At 36.6% G+C, this 24034-nt stretch overlaps 1 protein-coding gene across 1 annotated transcript in view; it reads right to left on the bottom strand.

Annotated features, from left to right (window-relative positions):
- LOC121388930 (neuropilin and tolloid-like protein 1) overlaps positions 1 to 24034 on the bottom strand; it is a 44168-nt gene that overhangs the window by 3420 nt on the left and 16714 nt on the right. The window contains exons 3-4 of the mRNA XM_041520477.1: positions 8735 to 8881; positions 1656 to 1861 (exon numbers count right to left, since the gene is read on the bottom strand). Of these exons, the coding sequence (XP_041376411.1) occupies positions 1656 to 1861; positions 8735 to 8881 (353 nt within the window). The remainder of the gene's footprint in view (positions 1 to 1655; positions 1862 to 8734; positions 8882 to 24034) is intronic.

Genomic DNA, 24034 nt, shown 5'->3' with positions numbered 1-24034 from the left:
TTTCCTAAAACGAGCTTTTAATGAACACGGGCGTGGGAAGGTGTCAAACACTGACACACACACACACGCACACACAGCTATAAATACATGTATCAATATATAAAAAAAACATGGCTGCCGCTAAAAAGTGTGTGTGTGTGTGTGTGTGGAGGGGGGGGGGGGGCGATGCCTACCTGCCCCACCCACCCCGCTTCCTACGCCAGTGATCAATGTAATATTCACTAACGACAGGTATGATTACACGCGACCATTAATTACACTAGGCAATGCAATAATAATAGTTATAAATACCCCCACCCCAACCCCACAAAACCCCCCATTATATCAAGTGATTACTTAGTTTTAGGAAGTACTCTCTCTTGACAAGTACCTTGTAAAAAATCAGCATACATGTACATGTAGAATTTTAAATTACCCAAGTTACTTGTCATATGATATTTAGTACTAACCGTTAACAACTGTGCAGAAGGTATGCGGTCGACACGAAATTTTCAGTTAGCCACCTACAGACCTGAGCACTGCCTCGTGTTGGAGTTATACAAGTGACAGCATACCTTCGGCACAGTTGTTAACAGTTAGTACTAAATAGCATATGAGAAGTAACTTGGGTAATTTAAAATTCTACAGACGTCAACCAACTTCCAATCATCAAAGAAAGACTTCAAAAGGTATTTCGATTTTTTTTAAATCAGTATTTGTTTTTAATGATGAGCTAATTCCTAACTTGGACTATTTTAAGATGCTACAACAAGTAACACCACGTTAAATGGTGGTGTGCTTTCATAACTAGAACGGGCGGGACGTAGCCCAGTAGTAAAGCGAACGCTTGATGAACGATCAGTTTGGGATCGATCCCCATCGGTGGACCCATTGGACTATTTCTCGTTCTAGCCAGTGCACCACGACTGGTGTATCAAAGGCCGTGGTATGTGCTATCCTGTCTGTGGGATGGTGCATATAAAAGATCTCTTGCTACTAATGGTTTTTTTCTCTAAGACTATATTTAAAAATGACCAAATGTTTGACATCCAATAGCCGATGATTAATAAATCAATGTGCTCTAGTGGTATCGTTAAAAAAAAAAAAAAACTTCTTCAAAACTGGAATGTTATTTAGGCCATACTGTCTGGTTTGGACGCAATAACAACTTTTTTCTTGTTTTTTAATTGGTGAATATCATCAGACAAAAACCTTTGAGGTGCGCGTGTAATGTGTATGAGTATGTGTGAGCGTGTGCATGCTTATAAAACCTGATTAAATGCATATCCCCGGTCCAGGGCAAATTTGTGCTACCCGATTATTCATTGCTCCAACTCGTTTAGTTAAAAGTTTGTTTTGTTCAACACCACTAAAGCACATTGATTTATTAATCATCGGCTATTGGATCTGAAACATTTGCTAATTTCGATATTTAATCATTGAGAGGAAACCCGCTACATTTTTCCATTAGTTGCCAGGGATCTTTTTATATGCATCATCTCACAGACAGGATAGCACATACCACGGCCTTTGATATACCATTCGTGGTGCACTGGCTGGAACGATAAATAACCCAACAGACCCACCGACAGGGATCGATCCCAGATCGACCGCGCATCACGTGAGAACTCGTTTAGTATTCTCTACGTCTGTCAAAAAATAAAATTTGCCTTCACCTTCTGTTTTTGGCGTTTTTTAATGAACACAATCACCAGGACAATCGCCGCGATGGCAACAACGCCTGCGACGCAGCCGATGACGATCCACGTAACTACAGGACAGAGGTTGGAGCCGTCGCCACAGTGGTCGTACTTTGTACACTGTAGGGCACCGGCGATGCAGCGGCCGTTGTCACACTTGAAGTCAGATCCTTTACACGGCTCTAAAAAAGATAAACATGCAGGTAAAGGTGGCGGACCCTAGTTTCAGTACGTGAAAATGGATACCAAGTTTGGTTAATCTACAAACCTATTGCACCTCTTTGTTACTAAATCAGGAACAAATTCTAATTATTATGTTTTATTTCGTTGCTTGTAAAATATGCTTGTTGTAAAATGTTGGGTCAAAGCTTAATATTGGCTAATGACTGTTGGCCAATCCCCAAACATCCATTTATATAAAGTTACAACAGAATGAAAAATAGATTAGGCTCGTCTCTATAACCGTTATTTTTCAAATGTACACGCGTTGCCAAAATTATGTCGGAACAAAATGCATTTAGTAGTATTACAAACACCAAGATGACAAGAAACATTTCGGATTTTCGAAACTGGATAATATAAGCAATACAATGACTTTAACCCTGCACTGAGAACATTTCCAAGTGCAAAGAATTACACAGTGGAAACTGGGAAAGGAAAATAGTACTAACAGCATATCTAAAACTATGTCTTTTGTTGTCTAACATTTGGTTATTTCGAGAGTTAGTCAATTGAGAGAAAAAGTAGAAACCTGCCACATAGGACACTGTTACCAATAGAGCAGGAAGGGGTATTTTATATGCACTTTACCACAAACAAAACCAGGTATCACCTTGCCGATAGCCAAATAATACAACTGCATATTTTTATACAAATACACCATTCAAGATTTGATTAACAATTTGGTTTATTTAAGCCACTTTTTAATAATTTCAAGGCAATACTCCACCAGTGTTGCTGCCAGTGGGTACGGAGGGTAAAATTACGTATCCTAAAATCATGGAAATTAATGAATATATTTTTATAATTTTTAGATAACTGCTATTTAAAATTTGTCAAAGCACATGAAATGCAATGTCCCAATTTGAAAACATTCTAACACATAACCATCTAGTTGGGGCACTTATGGTCCGTATTGTTTTTATTACGTAACCTTAAATTATGTTCTGGCAGAAAGCCTGTGTGGTCCACATATTTGAAAATTGGTTAAAACAAAATTATTTCCAGTACTGGCCATGCAGGACAGCATTTTATGTCCTATAATACATTGTACTTATGGGGATGGAATTAAACAGTGACTACAGATAAATTTACTACGTGGATAGGTGTGAATGCAGTGGCAAAGGCTCAGTAATTATCTACCTTTATGAGGGTGGTCGCATACTTTACACCCTACCACCTCGGTGAACAGCTATTAAGTAGTGTGTTTTGAAGCCACTGATTGCATAACATTACTTTGTCCGCTACTGCAAGAACAGGAAAGATGGCCATATTTTTTTTTAGAAGATGGGGCATTGCACAAAGAATGGTTAAAGACTTCATAACGCATCGATTCTCTGACAACAAAAAAAAAAAAAAAAAAGAAGAAAGAAAACACTATGAATCACTGGAGAATGAGACGTTTGTTGGTATGCCACTGACAAACACCTATTCATTCTCGATGTGTGTATTTTTTCACACTGAATTAGCCAAACTGTTGCTTTAAAAGTTCGATTTGCACAGTATCCAATACAAACCTTCAATATCACACACACAGTTTACAAAATCACGTATTTGTGTTTGGCACTGATGCACCTAATTCCAGCCTAGATGGAATGGTCACTTTTTTTCGTGGAGCTCAAATGGCTGCATGGCAGCATGGACCACAACCCGAAACATCATTGAGAAAACGTAAATCTCAAAACCAAACACTACATGTTCCTGATGCTGTCAATACGGCTGTCCCATCACTTATAGTTCAAGGTACTGCACAACCAATATTAAAGGAAAAGGTGCTGCGACAGTGGTTTCGCCTATCCCAAGAAGGTAAGCCATTTCAATGTGAAGCAGAAGCCATGGAAATGACTTTCACACGGAAGCCTAGTGCCCAGACACTAAAACAAGAATGGACTGAATTCAACCAAGAGCACAGCTAAGTAGATCCTCCACAAACAACAATTTGATATATGCCACCGACACTTGCCACAGCACACGGAATTGACACTCTTAGTACGGTTGTAAAAAGATGCAAGTATGCAGCCGAGCTAATTGGGCAGAATTATGTAGTTCTTGCTGTAGACGAGGGCTTATTCTGTAAGTTAATTAAAATGATATGGACAAACACTGAATACAGAGTTCTTATTCCTCGACTGGGTTGCTTTCCCACTGCAATGAACCTTATGAAGGCTATTGGAATTTTTGCGTTGTGGACTGAAAGTGAGCTATAGGGAAAGAAAACTGCAGAGAATGCACTGAGTGGGATATGCAAATACTTCTGCTAAAATTTATTACACTTTTGCAGAATTCTGATACTGAACTGAAAAAGAATATTGAACTGCGAGGACGGAGTTAAACAGCTCTCTGGCATTCTGTCAACACCAAGGCTAAGAAATGCACTATCTCAGTTTGGTTAAAGTCATTCTGAACATCCAAACCTTATGCTATGCTGGAAATATCTGCAGATGGTGAAAGTGCTATTGATATTTATCCGTGCTCAACGGGATGGCATATGGGAGCTACACGTCTTTGCATTCCGATGTATGCTTCCTCGTTTGCACATGTAATCATACAAACGATGCAAAATGGGGTAATATATACCTTACTGAGAAAATCTGTAGTGAAGGTGGGCAATTCCAGATTCAACCAAGTGGATCTTGTTCAATGTCTGGAATAGCTGAATGGAACGGGTAAGAGAGGAGGTGGAATAGTTGGAACAACAAAGACTGTATATGGGCTCTATCCTTTATCCCACGAGCACAGATTGCAGCAGACACTCTATAATCTTGCACTCGATGATTCTTTAGTCCAAAAAGAATCTACAAAAAGCCGAAGACAGAGAGATTGTAAATATGAAGACAGAGTTGTGCAGGTTGTAAACACTTTTGGAGTATTCCAAGAAGTTAACACGATGGTGCAACACTGTGTAACATTGCAACATTGGATCAGGCAACAAAAGATATTACAAAGTTGTTGCTTCAAGCAGGTTGACGAGTTTGTGAGAGGCAGACAAATTCTTACTGGTGGAGGACATCTTACAAAACAGTTCACAGATCCTTGGGGAAAAGAATAAGTAGCTGACTTTTACAAACATTTATGACATTTCTAAGGTGGCTAATGAAACTGGGGAGACATTAAAAGCAGACAGGTCTATCCTGTGGAGCTGGCCGAAGTGTTGACTTGAACAACATACTGAAGCACGACCTTCTCCTAGTATCTCTGGCATTTGCTCAGATGGATGGTAGTCTTCGCACAGGACAACAATCAGTGCTTATGGAGAGAACTAAGAAAAAACATATATTGTCCAGCGACCCTAGACATCTTTAATGGTGCAACACTTAGGGAAGCTGAAAAGTGTATTAACATTTGATGATTTTGATGATTATGTTTGTACAGGAAGTCTACCAATCTGGTTTACAGCATTTTTGGAATCAGCAGGTCCTAGTCATATAAAAGTGACTGTACACCATATTCTATCCACAAATGCCTTAGCAAGTCTCAAATTTCCAAAATGTCCCTTAGTCCAGAGGATATGTGCACAAACATTACCTCCCCTGCACGTGCTATAACCTCACCGAGGTGTAGGGGTGTAAAATTGTTGAGATACCATTAGGGGACCATAACAATTGAAAAACAAAATGAATGTACATAGAGTTCATGTACTCAGTACTCAGTATGTAAAGGTATGTTAACGCTAAAAGGCTTTGCATAACAAACAATGCACCTGTCAGGACTTATTTAAATTTCATTGAGTATGGGTAATCGAGTATTTTCTCAAATATTTTGCTTATTAGCGGGGTTTTTTTGTGTGTTTTTTTTGTGTTTTTTGTGTGGGTTTTTTGGGGGGTGGGGGGTCATCATTTGCATCAAATGGCAAGGGACGTAGCCCAGCTGTAAAGCATTCGCTTGATGCGCGGTCGGTCTAGGATCGATCCCCGTCGGTGGACCCATTGGGCTATTTCTCGTTCCAGCCAGTGCTCCACAACTGTTGTAACAAAGGCCGTGGTATGTACTATCCTGTCTGTGGGATGGTGCATATAAAAGATCCCTTGCTGCTAATCGAAAAGAGAAGCCCATGAAGTGGCAACAGCGGGTTTCCTCTCTCAGTATCTGTATGGTCCTTAACCATATGTTTGACGCCATATAACTGTAAGGAAAATGTGTTGAGTGTGTCGTTAAATAAAACACTTCCTTTGTTCACCTCATATTTTGAGGACGACTTATTCATTTTTCCATCAGGGCATTACTTGTTAAGTGTGAAACTTGTGACACTAGTTGGTAAACAGTAGTGTAATAGATTAGTGAAACACAATGGTCACTGCAGATAATGGTCGAGTATGGCATCGGCGATCTTTCTCTGACACAGTAAAAAGGGATAGATGCCAATACCATATCCATGTGGTGTATATAGAGGATCTGATAAAAGTATGAAATCCGAGGCTTGCCGGGGGGAGGGTATTCTTTTTATCATCCATTATCATTCTTTTCATTTGCGACAGTTGTAAACAATGTCAGTCATGTGGGTTGAATGTCAGCGGTAGACTCGTTAACTAGCAGAACGTCAGTGGCGTAACGTCACTAATGGTAGGTTTAGCGCTGAAATAAACACAGTGACTTAACAAAACATTGTCTTGTGATTAAAATATGACCAATCAAGATTATAAGAAGCGATATCTCCTGCGGAGAATATGGCAAATTGTAGTGCCAGCGAGATCTCCTACAAAAGCCTTTAATGGATGATAAATGCATACTCATAAACATCTACAAACTATCTAGCTGACATACGTTTTTCGCTTGGACTAGCTCTGCTAGGTGTGTTGTTTGTTTTTTGTTTTTTTTAATCCATTAACACCACCAATAGTTTTGGAACAGTTTTCTTGCCTCCACTAGACCACCGAAGTGAAACACACAACTGGGATCCAGCCGGGCATTAACAGTCCACAACATGATTAGTATGTTGCCATTGTTAATATTGGAATTGAACAAACACAAACAGCTTTCAGCAAGTCTGGTAAATCTGCCAGGCAATTATGCTATCAGTTTCAGAAAGAATACAGGTGACGTGAACAATAGGGATATTCCTATAGCTACGCAGTATCTTAATCCTCAACAGGTTCCTGTGATTTCACATATTGAACAGTGGTTTAAAATACACCCAGTAGATGTGGCCAGATACATAGTCAGAAGACTGTTGTTGTTATGATGATGAATGGTTTACATATCAAGATGTCGCTATTAAAAGTACTTGGTGACCCTCCTGGAAGAAAGTGGCTGGACATTGGCGCCAATACTAGGTGAAATTATCTCATCAGAACCTTTTTTAAAAGTAGTACAGCTCATGTACATCAGGTGATTGCTTCTACTCTGTATAAACTGCATCATGGAACGTATGCTCAATGCAAACATTGTCAACATGGATCAGCTGAAATGATTTTAAAGAGAAACAGAGACCAAAGTTTGAGTTTGATGTGGTTATCTCGGACACAATCATGAAATATCACTCTATCATGTGGATGCTATTGTACACCTGTAATGACTCTTCCATACACTAGCTTACTATATGTAATGTCGTCACTGAACACCTGTAAAACATGGGAACACTACGTGACAAGTTGATCTTACAAATAAGACAATAGCTGACATTCCAAAAAGGACAAGAGCAGTTGTTAAAACATGACAACAGCTTATTTACATTGCCTGTCATGTAGATGACGTAGACTTGGAACACTTCCTTTTCTATGAGAATCAATTAGTTCATCCACCACTTTCACTTGACTATGGTAACGTAAGGCTTAGTGGGAAAAGGTCCCAGGTGCTTCATTGGAAACACTTGTGCAACACAATGGTGAAACAACCAACTTGAACTGGACATAGAGGGTGCAGATATCATTATGCATATAGGATATTCTATATAAAAATGCAATTCACAGATTATATTTGGCATTAATTTTAATATGTACAAAGTCGAGCCAGCCTCAAGGCAAATAAACACAATGGCAAATGCATACATATTTTGGCATGGGAAAGTGTGCCTTGATGTTCTCTGTAACAAGAAAGATGTGTTCAGTCTATAGGAGAAGATATAATGTGACCAAAGGCTGCTAATGTAAATTATTCGTAACCATGTACAAACAAGAAAACAGACACATGCATATTTCTACAAGCTGCAGATGCTACACACCATTACAAAAGAATCCAGATTAGAATGTTAGACACACATACACACACACACAAATACCAAGATTTATTGGTAGAAAAATTGGTGCAAAATATGTACCCAAAATGAAGATAACTGTTGGTCAACCTCTATATATTTTCTAATATAATTAATAATTTTGACTAGTAAATGAATTATTTTATTGTATTGTTTTATGTCGTAAAAGTATAATCATCACAATTCAAAATAAAAAATAATTAATTAATAAAAACATTTGGTGGAAAGCTGCCATTGACAACTTTGATAAAGCCTTGTTACGAGTTTATATCAATGTTTACAGTTATGACCCTGAAATGACTTCTAAAGGTCATCTGATGTCAATTTTCTAATTATGTCGTTAAACAAAATGATAATAAGATATTATTTATGGTTATTTCAAATCACTCCCTTCACACGTGCCACGTCAAGCTACGTGCTTCGGGGTCAAAACAATCGGTGCGTTTTTTCATGCTCTTTGACGCATATTGTGCACATGTTTTTAGTTTTATATCTCATTTCATTCTATAATTAATGTATTTGAAATGGAATATCCCCCTACTTATTTTTAACAGTATACATAATATACATCCATGTACGTAGTAGAGACTACAGTGTAACGTACCCGTGATAAAGCTACATGCATTAAACACCGACTATAAATTACCCATGTAAAAGGTAGTATACAGCAACTTAAATCCACCATCGTTGTTAAAATCGTCACTATAAAATGTCAAAGTCATTGCCCTTCCGATTGACACATAAGATTCTTTAGGTTCAGTAGTTCCACACAGGCGACCTGTTTTTTCAAGATCTTTAAAAAGAGAAGAAAACAGAAAGGGAATTATTAATAAGATATAGAGAATAATACATGAATTTCCGTTTGATACCATTTATCTTACGAGTTGTTTATAAACGTATCCAACAAGCGAAAGCGAGTTGAATACGTTTTTAAACAATGAGTTGTAAGATAAATAGTATCAAACGGACACTAATGTATTGCATTTCTTACATACCTCGAAAATATGAAAATGTAAACAATATAATGAACTAAATTAAGAAAATTTCAGAACGTAGCCTAACTGGGTCATGGCGTATGGATATTTGGCTTTAATCATACATACCACGTCATAACGAAATCACTACTAAGCTAACAGATCCGTTTTCCTTAAAAACAAAATAGAGCACTCTAAAACATTTACCAACCACTCGGAAAATGAAGTTGATGAAAATCGAGCATTTTAATGTGGCGAAGCATTGTAATAATACAGCTAATTATGAATTTGAATGGCGTCAGTATTCCAATGACGTCACTTTACATCTCCATACAATGACACTAAACTGGGTCAAGACCTCTCAGAAACGATCTCCAACATACGTTGTATACGATTTTGATACACAACGGTGATCTTCTACACGGGTCTGTGAGAAATGGCAAGTTAGTATTTTCTAGTATTTTTCAAAGCACGATACATTATAGACTACACTGATAGGGGCGTCTTCAACATTTCCAGCCTGCAATATGGTACAAACAAAAGTTCAGTTTGAATAAAATTAAGTTTTAAAATATGAATATGCATATATGAATGAACACCACACACACACACACACACACACACACAGCCATATACACACAGACACAGACACACAAACACAGACACACATACGCATACACCACACGCACACACAGGTAGACACACACACACACACGCATTCACACACACGTATATACAAATGAATACAGATGTATGCAAATGTGTTTGCGTTTGATTGAAAACATTTTATTGCATATAATACACACACACACAAACACACGGCCAAATACACACAGACACACAAACACACACACGCACGCATACACCACACGCACACACAGGTAGACACACACACACACACGCATTCACACACACGTATATACAAATGAATACAGATGTATGTAAATGTGTTTGCGTTTGATTGAAAACATTTTATTGCATATAATATATATACACACACACACATACACACACACACAGCCAAATACACACAGACACAGACACACAAACACAGACACAAACACGCATACACCACACGCACACACAGGTAGACACACACACACGTATATACAAATGAATACAGATGTATGCAAATGTGTTTGCGTTTAATTGAAAACATTTTATTGCATATAATATACACACACACGTTTGTTAAAGATGTAAAGTGTGGACCTGCGTCCCATACCCACAGATAGTGGACTTGCTTAGTTTTAAATATACAGTGGTGTGCTTTTGCACATGCCACTTATAGAACATCCTTAAGTAGCATGTGCATTGGCATTGAAATCTGATGACTTTCACTGTGTTTACCAGACCTATCAAAGTGAGGACACACATGTGTATTTTGTATGCGACTGATGTGGTAAAACTGAGGACACACCATTTGGCAATGTACATACAGAGCGTGGACAGTTTTATGTAAAATGTGTCCAACATTTGGTAATAATATTATGATTCACTCATCTCACATTATAATAATACACACGATACACAAAAGGATACTATAGAGAATGAGGACACGCATCATATTAACATAGGCAGACTTAGGACACACAAATATAGTTGACAATATATACACACTGAGGACACACTTTGTATTAACAGGGGCAGACAGAGGATAAATGTATTCATAATACATGCACACATAGGGCACACAACTCATATTAACAAAGTCAGACAGAGGACGCACACACATACTGATTATACACACCGAGGACACACACATCATATTAACAAAGTCAGACAGAGGACGCACACACATACTGATTATACACACTGAGGACACACACATCATATTAACAAAGTCAGACAGAGGACGCACACACATACTGATTATACACACTGAGGACACACACATCATATTTACAAAGTCAGACACAGGACGCACACATACTGATTATACACACACCGATGACACACACATCATATTTACAAAGTCAGACAGAGGACGCACACACTTACTGATTATACACACTGAGGACACGCTTTGTATTAACACATGCAAACAGAGGATAAATGTATTCATAATACATGCACACAGAGGACACACAAATCATATTAACAAAGTCAGACAGAGGACGCACACACATACTAATTATACACACTAAGGACACTTTGTATTAACACAGGCAGACAGGGGATAAATGTATTCATAATACATGCACACCGAAGACACACACATCATATTAACAAAGTCAGACAGAGGACGCACACACATACTGATTATACACACCGAGGACACACACATCATGAACGTAGGCAGAGGACACAAATACATCTGCACATATTTTTAGATTAATAATGCAAACACAGTGCAGACACACATTGTATTAACACATTTAGTTCTGCATTCTTTAATGGATGGCTTTCATATTTGATACACCGGCCTCGGTGGCACAGTGGTTAAGCTATCGGACATGAGGCTGGTAGGTACTGAGATCGAAACTCAGTCGAGGCATTGTATGTTTTAATATCGATATTGAGTCCGACCCAATGAGAGTTCTCCGCAAGGCTCAATGGGAAAGTGTAACTACTTACACCGACCAGTGGTTCCATAACTGGATTAACAAAGGTATAAAAGATCCCTTGCTGCTTATAGGAAATAGTAGCTACACTAGTTTGGTGATAGCGGGTTTCGTCTCTTCTACTAATATTAACATCTGTCTTGGACAGATGCTCAGGAAGCTGCGCGATGTGTCCATGACAGCATGCTTGAACCTTAATTGGATGTAAGCACGACAATAAATATACCCAACCATATTTGATATGTCTGCTGTTCAGTTCGAGGCACAACAACCACGCTGGCTATGAAAAAATGATGGGTTTTGACAAAAACAAGTTTTAATGTTTCAAAAGTCATTAATAAAATTAAAAAAGACGGAAGGAAATGTTTTATGTAACGACGCAGTCAACATATTGTATTTACAGTTATATGGCGTCAGACATATGGTTAAGGACCACACAGATATAGAGAGGAAACCCGCTGTCGCCACGTCATGGGCTACTCTTTTCGATTAGCAGCAAGGGATCTTTTATATACACCATACCACAGACAGGATAGTACATACCACGGCCTTTGTTACACCAGTTGTGGAGCACTGGCTGGAACGGGAAATAACCCAATGAGGCCACTGACGGGGATCGATCCTAAACCGACTGCGCATCAAGCGAGCACTTTACCACTGGGCTACGTCCCGTCCCAAAAATTAAAAAAAGAGAAAGCAGTCTAATTTGTTTCTATTACTTTGCTTTGGACCATTCCTATTACATGTCAAGTGCAATTTATTCAGATATTTTCTGACGATATGTAATACTAGTATACAAAGAAGCCAATAAAATAAAAATGTCTTTTATTTGACATAATACTAATAGTTACAATTGTAAATTGTTTGTTCACTATGCGATTTTTTAAATACGTTTATATCCGTCCATGAAAACTGTATTAAAACTGGATTTGAAAACAAAGCTAAGTAATACTGTGAAGTGAAAACCTAATCAAATACTTAGTAACTATAAATGTCCCCTTGTAAACTACAGTTTATTTTTGCTGACTATGCTGTTTCAAATAAAATCCTTGACATTTTTCTAAGAACGATGTGCTAAAACTGGTTCTGAAAACAATACGTCTTCAATTTGTCTCTTTCCTGGTAACACCTTCATTGCTATAAGTAGCGAACGGTCTCAGCACAGCTTCTGTTTCAGCAGAAGACCAAGCTACTCGTTTGTGTCTAGGCACGGATTTTGGTGACACTGAAATGTATAACATATAAATGTTAATGCATATATGTACCATACCAGATCATTGGCCTATTTAATGGGTCCTCTTATGAACATGATCATTTCTGCTAGAGTTAACATGAAATTCCCACCTTTGTGGTTCAGTTAAATCGAGTTGGCTGATAAAATAGTGAGGTTTGGTATTCCAAATCAATATAATTTTAATTTAATTACCATATTTAAAGAAATAAGATCATGTTATGGTACAGTATACTAGAACTTGAAGAGTAGTCAAAGTGAGTCCATGCAAATGTGTTACATATTAAATATGGTTAGTACAGCAATGGGAATTATTTACTTATTTGCACACAGTGAAAGTAGTATAAAGAAACAACTCTTACTGTCATTGGGTGTCTGCTCTACAATTTTTGCGATGACTGGAACCCCTAGAAACAGATAAATAATAATCAATACATGGAAATGAAAGGAAAGAAAACCAATTGCTAAAAGACTCATCGGCACCTTTTTCTTTAGGTATCTGCCAAAGTAAAACACTCGTCCACCACAAAGATAGGCTATTTCTACCACTTTCCCACAGTCAGAACAGTAAACACTACAAGCATTGATGTAAAAGTCAAAGAACACTAGAGATGATGACAATATCTCAATAACAAGCTTATGCAGAGTGAATTTGCATAGCCAAAAGCTCTCCTTTATATAAGTGCTTTAAGGTTTATACACCCATATGTACTAATACCCATTTAATATGAATACAATGACCATAAATATTTAGAAAACCTACATTTGTATATATTTAAGTTTGTTTCATTCAAAAGAATGCCACAACAAACTTTGAAATGATAGTGAGTGTTTTTAGCATTTTCATGTGGCAGTATCTTCATTCCATTGGTCAATTGATTTTTTGTTTTAAATGTGCAAGGTTAAAATTGACCTTTGTGCAGATCCAAGACAAAAGTATTTTTTTCAGCCTCAAGAGATAAAAATAATAATATTTCAATTTACCCAGAGGTTCTTGCTGTGTGTCAGTTTTCTCATTGTTGACATCTTCAGAATCCACAACCAGTTCTGTTAAATGAAAACCAGCATGTATCATTTTAAAAATATAACACATGGCTTCATTAATTAAATACAAAAATAGGGAATGGCATTTTGTGGTTAATTAAATATAGTATTATTTGAAGAGAAATAGTATAGATATTTAGTAGATATTTACTTTGCAGAGGTTGAATTTCCATGAAACTGTTACTGAATATTCTTTCATTCTGGATAGAAAGTCTGCAGGCCGAAATCATAATAATATTTAAGATGGCAAAAATAAACCAATCTTACCCATATTAACATATCAGTATAACATACGTTTGTAGATCACATATATAGATTATAGGCTGATTTCACTTATTCATTATTTTGCTGACCTTTCTCAGTTTCTGTGTAAAAAACAGAAGTATCTACCAGCCCAACTATTAGCCAAATATTTTAGGAACAAAACTATTTCAAGTCCTGCTATAAAATGTCACCATAAAATGTATATACTTGTATTGCCTTTAAAGCAATAATAGGTGAAATATTTTGAATATTTAAGTGACATTTAAAAATGGTGTTTTATGATGTTGATGTCTGCTCAACGTATGCCTTGACACTTAATAAAACTTGCACTAATAGCATGAAACTATTAGTTTACATAATAAACACGCATGTTGACATTGTAGGAATTAGAACACGATTATTGTGAATGTTGTTCAATTATTTTCACATTAATTATTAAAAAAAACCCACAAAAAACTTACCATACTTAACTTCTTCCATGTCCTCGTAGCATGGCGCTTTTTATACTTGACGCGCATGCGCAATCATGTCCGCTCCGGCAATACGCACGGTAACGCAGCACCGAGGAAATTGCAGGCTGGAAGTTCACACACGACAACCAGGACAGTATACACACATATACACAAAAATCGCATGAAACCCCCATTGTGTGGACTATCAATAAAATCAACATAGACCAAGATAGAACACCATTTGTAACAATGTAAAAGTCATTTTAATTGAAATCGGACCGTGGACGTCCACGGATTGCACCAGGTCCTCACTTCGTGGGTGTGTTTTCTAACGATGTCCACGGTCTACACCATTCACACACACACACACACACACACACACACACACACACACACACAGATATACACAGCCAAATAAACACAGACACAGACACACAAACACAGACACACACACGCATACACCACACGCACACATGTAGAGAGAGAGAGACACACACACACACACGCATTCACACACACGTATATACAGATGAATACAGATGTATGTAAATGTGTTTGCGTTTGATTGAAAACATTTTATTGCATATAACACACACACACACACACACACACACACACACACACACACACACAGAGAAGGATTGGGCACAATTTACCCAATCAAGGAGGCCCTTTCCTAATTACAATGATTAAATTGTTCAATAATGGCGACTGCAATTTTCAATAAATAAATAAATCAATCAATTAAAGTAAACGTTTCTGAAAAACGATTGACTAAACTGAAAGGAGAGAAAAGGAAAATAAAATAAATAGAAGTAATCGATGGTTTAAAAGTATTTATTATTAACATTTTATCTTCTCAGACAGGCCAACTAGTAAGTAATAATAATATAATAGTAAAAAGTAACAAACAATAAATAAACGAGTCCACACCACGAGATAACGTTTTCATAGTCAAATCGTTGTATCTGTTTAATGTATTTGTGAACATGCTCAAATATTTGTTTATTGGTATCATCATTAGACGTGTTTCGACCGTTTAATATAAATTGGTTCAAAACTGTTTAGAGGTGTTCGTGCGTGCGTGTGTGTGTATCCATTCTGATAGGATAAAAAAGGGATATCACAAATGAGCAACATCACTAGAGGGGGGCCAGAGCGAAGTTCACACAGTCGGTAGCGAGTGTGTCCACCTTGAGCATTGATACAGGCCTGGCATCGTCGTCTCATCGAGGCCACTAACCGCTGGAGAAAGTTCCTGGGAATGCCTGTTTCGCAGATGCGTGGTTAGGATACATGTGTTTTGGCGAGGGGTTTTCACGGGTGGTCGGCCGCTACGGGAACGATCCCTGAATTGGTTGTTTTGTTGATATTGTTGCCATAAGTGCCATATGGTGTTTTTGTGGTCGTTGAATTGACGTGTGACGTCACGCTGCAAGGTCTCAGATTCAAGCATCCCTATGACTCGCCATCTGTCATTTTCACTGAGGCGTGGCATGACAACAGCATTTCCCCCGAATATTCCATGTTTCTTGCACAAAGCATGCAATCGCTGCAACAACTGCTTGGTTGCATTTCTTTGAGGTGTTTCATGCACATTTTCTCTCTCTGGTTTACATCCATAAACCCATTCACACATTTATTGCTCCAAGCAATCCATGTAACGATAACTTTTGCCTTTGAGTATAGTATTTAATATTTTAAATTTCCTATTTATTTATTATTATTTGAATATTTAATATTTATTTGTATAATTTTCTGTATGTATATATGTATGTATGTATGTATGTATGTATGTACTGATGTATGAATATCTATATATTTATGCCGAGATTGACTGTTACATACACAGATATTAACGCACTGGCGCAGGGAATAATTAAATCCTTTGTGGCCTCACAAATTGTCCCATGTCGTTGCTGGGACTCGAACCTGTGGCACCGAATCGCCCGCAATTTGCAGACTAACCACGATTCGTTCTGAGCTATCCAGACATGTATGTATGTATCTGTGTGTATGTATATATATGTATGTGTGTATGTGTGTATGTGTGTGTACACACACACACACACACTATGTAATAGTTATACCCACACTTTACGAGGTGTATCGGTGAACACCCCTTCAATTTTGGTCGTGGAGCCTCCGAGGTCGAGTTAATTATTATATTAGTTCTATGGCAAATAAAATCAATAACTAGAAAGTAGTAAATAATGAAAGGAAAATAACGTGGACCAGACGTCGTGAGCCTCACATTTTGAGCAGTGAAACTATTTCAGTTGTTCGTGTCGCACGTGCAAATGCAGTTTGAGGTCGTTTTATCGGTGTGCGTTACGGCTGTACTGGCATCGGTATATATTAAAACTTACGGACGTAGTTTATATTTCTCTGGATGGGAATAGTATGGATAATTAGGTACTAAAATGCTATCTCGGAGAAGATTTTTATATTTAGATTGTCTTATAAGAAACCTTTTATCATATGTAGAACTAGAATTTACTGGATAGGGGTAGTTGACTCCCATACCATACCAACTACAGCTCCGCACATTGCATGATTTTAACAGACGTATCGTGCTGTAAATATCTTAAGGGAACTATTGTGAATAAGTGCTCATGTATAATTAGAAAACATAATTTGAACTTTGGTATATGCAAATGATGTCACCCAGCAAATTTGTTTTTGTAGATGGCTTGTTCTATTGTTGAAATATTACGAAAACATAGTTTGAACTTTGTTATATGCAAATGCTAAGTGTCACCATGCAAAACCATTTTTCTCTTATTTTGTAACGGCGAATTGTGAAAGACGTCGTGGGTGTGAAAATAAGACAGCGAGAAGAAAAAGGACTTTGAAGGCCAGAGTGGAGATTTTTTTTTAGTTAAATGGACTTCATTTTCTGTACATTTTAATTTGGACAATCAAGATTTTAAATTCTAACTGCAGGAGGAGAAATGTATTTGGAGACAGTTACGCTAATGATTCCCGCAAACACGTCTTAGGACACGTGGTGTTGTATAATACAGTTTATGACAGCTGGTCGTGTATCACAAGGGAAAAATTCGTCTGCATTCCCCTAATATGGATACCTAAAGACTTTAGTCAAGTGTTGAAGGATTTAAAAGAGAGTTCCAAATTTTTCCCCTTATTAATATTCAGGGGCTAGGTCTTCTTTTTTTTGGAGGGGGACGTATAAAGTAAGAAAGAAGGGTTTTATCTTCCTTTCTTTTATTACACCTACATTCCTTTCTTCTATACTCCTATATCTTACCTTCCTTTCTTTCATTCTTTCACACACACACACACACACACACACACACACACACACACACACACTGTAACATATATATATATATATAAAATCAATTACCTTGAGGAAGATTCGATCTGGAGTCGTCCGCTTTGTATACATCAACTTAACCGATTGAGCTAACGAGGAAGTTGCTTAAATAATTTAAAGTCATTACTGGAGTAACAAAATGACGGAATTCTACGAATTATTCCGGAATTATACGAACTTTAATGAAAGGTGAGTAATATAATTTAAACACATATTAACAATATAAAGTCGATGTACCGTGTGTTCTACGTGCACCATGATTTTCAAATGCATCACGCATTGTATTGTTACATGACATACCATCCCTATACAAACATCGATTTTTTACATTTAATTTCAACCACACATCGAAATGTCAGAAAAAAAGGAAAGCAGACGATGATAGTGAATGCAAGAAGAAAAAAAAGAAGGAAAAATTAAAAGTTTAAATCTGTACCGACTCTTCCAAAAATTGGACACACTTGATAATACTATAAAGTTTGCCGAGATTATAATTTACTTTCTAAAAGTATTAAATGTCCGACCTGTGAAGACGAGCTTATGAAATTGTACGAGATTAAAAGAAAAACTACAAAAACCATTGACTTTCGATACCAATGCAATAAAACGACCTGTAAGAAAAGCGGAAAAAATCAAGTACAGCTACGAAATGGAACATGGTTTGCGGGTGCAAAAATATCGTTTCGTAATAGTCTTCTTCTTGCTTAATGTTTTGTAAAAAACCCTCGACTACCACCAAACGATAGACGAAACATCCCTCTCCAGTACAGATGACAGTGGTGAGGAGCAACGTGTTTGAGAAACATCAAAAGAAACCGTGAACGACTACTATAACTACTGCAGAGAGGTGTGTTCGTTCGTAGTAGAGATTGAAGGCACTAAACAGTTAGGGGGTCCGGGAACTGTAGTGGAAATCGACGAGGCCAAATTTCGGAAGAGGAAGTTTCAAAAAGGGAGAACAGTGGAAGGCCAATGGATATTGGATGGAATCTGCAGACAAACCCGACAAGTGTTTTTAGTGCCTGTTGAGAAAAGAGATGGTGAAACTCTTCTACCTATAATAGAAGAGTACGTGGCACCACATACCCACATAATGACTGATTTGTGGAAAGGATACAGTGGCATCAGACAGTGACAAACATTACACCCACTCAACTGTAAATCATTCTCATAACTTTGTAGGTATGTACATAGAATTGAAAATAAATGTTACCCTAACCCTGAACCCTAAACCTAACCCTAGCCCTAACCCTAACCCCAACCCTAACCTTAAAATTAATCGCTTGCGTACAACTGTCAGTATATTTAATGAATGTTTTTAACTGAATTTGCAGATCCTGTGAGTGGTGCGTGTACCAACCTGATTGAATATACATGTTGGTGTATTAAACGACATGCACCCGCAACATGCACCAGAAAGACATCCTTTGACCTGCACATAACGGAATACATGTAGCGAACCCTCCGACCAAACCTAGACCTAGAAACATTTTTTACAAGATGTAAGCCGGCTATATCCTTGTTAAGGTAAGATACCTAGTTAATAGTATTTCCAATTCAAAATTTCGGATATACGTTGTGTTGTATGAAATGACAATTTTTTTTTTTAATTTTGTAAGTAACAAAATTGTATTCATTCAATATTTGAAAGATTGTTTAGTATATTATATCTTTTCCGCTTTTAATATAATATTATTTAAGGTTATATATTTATTATAATAGGAGGGGGGGGGGGGGGGATAAGGAACTTTTGCCAAAAGGTTTACAGAAATAATGTTCCACAGTGATTAATCGACCTTACTGTAATTGTCAAAATCGAGAATGACACCCCACGCACGTGTACGGAGCAAATGCGTGATGCACGTGCAAACTATGGAATGTGTTTCAATGTTTTGACAAACAGACCTGAACGTTCTTTACTAGGATGTCTGTGTTCAAAACGTACGTTCGGTCTAATAGTTGATATTAACTTTAATATTTCAGGTTCCCTTAACTTTTTTTTAAGAATATATATATATATATATATATATATATATGTTATTACCTAGCATAATGACTGACTGGAATTAAAGTTGCATTTACAGTTTACAAAAAACACATTGTATCAAGCTTGAGATTATATGCTGAAGAGATTATTACTCTCGTCCGTTTCGGTTTCGTAAATATCATATATTAGGAATAAAAACAATGTATTATGCTCGGCAGAGGCTTGCATTTAATACAATTTGTATTCCTAATATATGATATTGACATACCGCGTCTGGCAGGAACTACAGATCTGGCAGCAGAAGACATAAAACATGCTCTATATTTTGACAGCGCCCGACTCAGCTTCTGTGGTTTTGGGCTGGGTCTTTCTAAAAACAGATCTCAAAACATATTGAAGACACTGCATGTATTTTTAAAATCTGGAAGTCTTCGGCTTATTGGAATGGATTGGATTCGCCATAATTAGCTTGTAGAGCTATTACTTGACAATTGTTATTCAACATTATGGTAAAAAGGAATCATATTTAGTTCGCTTCTGTGAAAGAAACAAAATAACAACAGATTAGATCTAAAGTGACACCAAGACATACATGATGATATAACCGTCCAAATGTCACTGTAATAAACAATAAGTACGTTATTATGCTTTGTGATATACTAGTAATAACTAACGACATCTAATAATTTGGTAAAATGTTTGGGGTTTTTGTTTTTTTCCCCACATATTTATTTTTCATTCGATTTTTATTTTATTAGCGGCCTACTACTGTAGCATTTACAATATTCAAATTAAATGCACACGTGTGCTAAAGTACTGTCGGAAATAGAATAAAAATGATTATTTCTCACATATTAAACAGACAAGTAAATTTTATGTAAATAGCCATTTAATGATAGTCTGCCTAATATAGCGTTTACTTGTTTTGGCTCTCATTGGTGTACAAGGTGGTGTTTACTCTTGAAATTAAAAGTAAGACGTCAGTAAACAGGTGATTTGTGCACTTTATTGGAACAGACTATAACAAATTGTGGTCAACGTGTCAATTTCATTGCTGTTACAATATATGAGTGATTGTTTCTGATGACAGTTAAACCCTATTCCTCTCCAAAACTAAATATTTGTAGACATTTATAAGTAACTTTTGAGCAAAACTGTCAAGAACCATTTTGACTTCGTGATCTATTATCTCAAAGTTGCATAATGACAGCTATTGCAAATCATGTTTTTATTAAATTTTGCTTTAACATTTAAAAACTATACCTTTAACTATATGCCCATAAATGATTATAGGAAATAGTTTTATCTACTAGTAGAAAATACATTTTTATTGGAGAATCTTTATCACAAACATATGCTCACACTATAATATAGCACCTTTAAGTGGTTGCAAAATTGTGTAAATTTCGAATGTACTTACATTGAATTTGTATTCAATAAATATGCTGGTCATAATTAATAATGTATGCTGAAATTCAAAATAATCAGTTAACTTGCAGTTTTAAATTAAAAGTTTGTTTTAGGGTAAATGAAATTAACACATATCGTCAAAATGTGTTATAGTCTGTTCCAATAAAAGTCTTAAATCTCCTGTTTACTGACATCTTTATTTTAATTTCAAGAGTAAACTCCACCTTGTACATCAATGAGAACACAAACAAGTAAATGCTAAATTAGGTAGAGTATCATTAAAATTAATAGGTATTTACAAAATATTTACATTTCAGTTTAATTTGAAAGAAATAATTGACGAAAATCATTTTTATTCTATTTCCGACACTACTTTAGTTTCGTCTATAGGACAGCCACTCCCTAGGAAATCCCTTTCTGTATACTTTACCGCTCTTGCATCGCCACAAAGTTTATTTCATCCGTCTTGCATCGCCACAAAGAGGACTGCCACCCCTAGACTAGGCTATATACTACAGCATGCAGTTCTACTTTTATTCTCTGTGTGCTGCATTATTGTTTTATTTCAGACAATGCAGTCAAGCTGCATACCTTGGTTGTTCTAGCATTTTGTATTAAAAATGAGAATTAATCTGTATAATTTAATTGTGATTTGTAAAGAAACATTTTTAATTATACTGGATTTCTTTAAAAAAAACAAAAAAAAAAACAAAACATTATTTGAGTTCCGCCAAAACAAATAAATCACTACTTTTAGTATGGCGTTTTAATGCCGTAATAGGGCATTATAACGCCGTATTACAGCGTTATAATGCCCTCTTACGGCGTTATAACGCACTATTACTGCATTATAACGCCCTATTTTACGGCATATTAACACCATAATTTACGGCGTTAATTCGCTATAATGTGGTTAATTTGACCAAATATGATATAACATCTAGTAGTTATATTTCACCCCCCCCCCCCCCCCCCCTTAATAAAACAAATATTTACTGATGTTTTAATGTAGTTTACATGGTTTCCTTTCTTTTAACATACTACATGCCAGTATTTTAAAGACAGTATACGGTGACACATTATTTCAATTAGCGCCTTGAACAGATTTATAGTGATGACCTTTAGTGACCTCAGAATGACCTTGATATTCGTTAGAAAAAATGGCACCATATTTTTTTCTGAATCTGTATACAATAATTATTATTAATATCATTGGTTCCAAAAATTAACATGAAATTCCCACGGGACCTATTTTAACTACATATGCCCCTACACTATTATAGCGAATTAACGCCGTAAATTATGGCGTTAATATGCCGTAAAATAGGGCGTTATAATGCAGTAATAGTGCATTATAATGCCGTACTAAAAGTATTTGTTTGTGGTAGGAAGGTGTGGGTAAACATAATATAAGATTGCAACTTTTTAGTACGGCGTTATAACGCCATATACAGCATTATAATGCCCTATACAGCGTTATAACGCCTTATTTTACAGCATTACAAAGCCTTAAATTAGAGCGTTGTAATGCCGTAAAATAAGGCGTTATAACGCTGTATAGGGCATTATAATGCTGTATATGGCATTATAACGCCGTACTAAAAAGTTGTAAGTTTGTTTGGCAGAAATCAGCCACCGTAGGTATGAGATAATTATATCTGTTACATTAATAATTGCTTCTTACTTGACTGAATATTTAAACATCAGGAACAGGCCCAGGCTTTTCAAACAGGATAGGCATATTAACAACATGTGGCTATTAATTACCATGGGCATTAAGACCCAGTTGATGGGTGGGGAAGATAATCAAAAGGTTCTGCTAGCCTACAATAACTAAGATGGGGTGGAAAAAACCCCGTATAAAAGCACATTATCTGTCATGTGGGTTGAGGTTGACGTTTGGCGTTCATTTCGACGACGCCAAACGCGACGACGCCTATAGAAGAAGTCCTGAATGAATCCGTACTCGTCAGAAAACATTACATGAGACTATCGACGTTTGCCCCAGTACACAGCTTAGAGAATAATACATAAGTGGCCGTTAGATATCATTTATCTCACAACGAGTTGTTTTAAAATGTATCTAACGATCGAAAGCGCGTTTGATACGTTTTAAACGAGTTGTGAGATAAATGGTATCTAACGGACACAAATGTATTATTTTATTTCTTACGTATCCTCAAAAACCAGGTTTTAAGCAAATTTTAACATCTTTTTCGACTACAAGTTATTTACATCCGTTGCACTTGAAACTGACTTACGCGTCACAGAAACATGATTGTCAGGTTAACTATACGTCAGTCCAATCGATGTCCATCGTGTAGTTTTTCATTGGTTGTATGGCATTGGTGACCTGGTCATCACCTAGGAGCAGCCAGTCGTATGTCTTGAAATTGTTAACACACGTACATGTGTAACCTAAAATAACGCATGGTGTTCTCACCAACGGGTGTGTAAGAAATTGGTTTTATAACTGCTACAGACACAGAAAAAAAAGTCGTATATCTTATCCAGTCATACGTTAACTGAATTTGTTTTGTTTTGTTTGTTTGTTTGTTTGTTGTTGTTTTTTTAAGTTAAGTGTAACTGTATTATGAACTGCATTCTGTGGTTTTAGTTAGATATACCTTTTACATATTTTATTTCATGTTAAATGTTTTAAATGTGTTTTAATGTAATA

The sequence above is a fragment of the Gigantopelta aegis genome, chromosome 14 (assembly GCF_016097555.1).
Source record: "Gigantopelta aegis isolate Gae_Host chromosome 14, Gae_host_genome, whole genome shotgun sequence".
Taxonomy (NCBI): Eukaryota; Metazoa; Mollusca; class Gastropoda; order Neomphalida; family Peltospiridae; genus Gigantopelta; species Gigantopelta aegis.
This window is presented reverse-complemented; position numbering and strand designations above follow the sequence as displayed.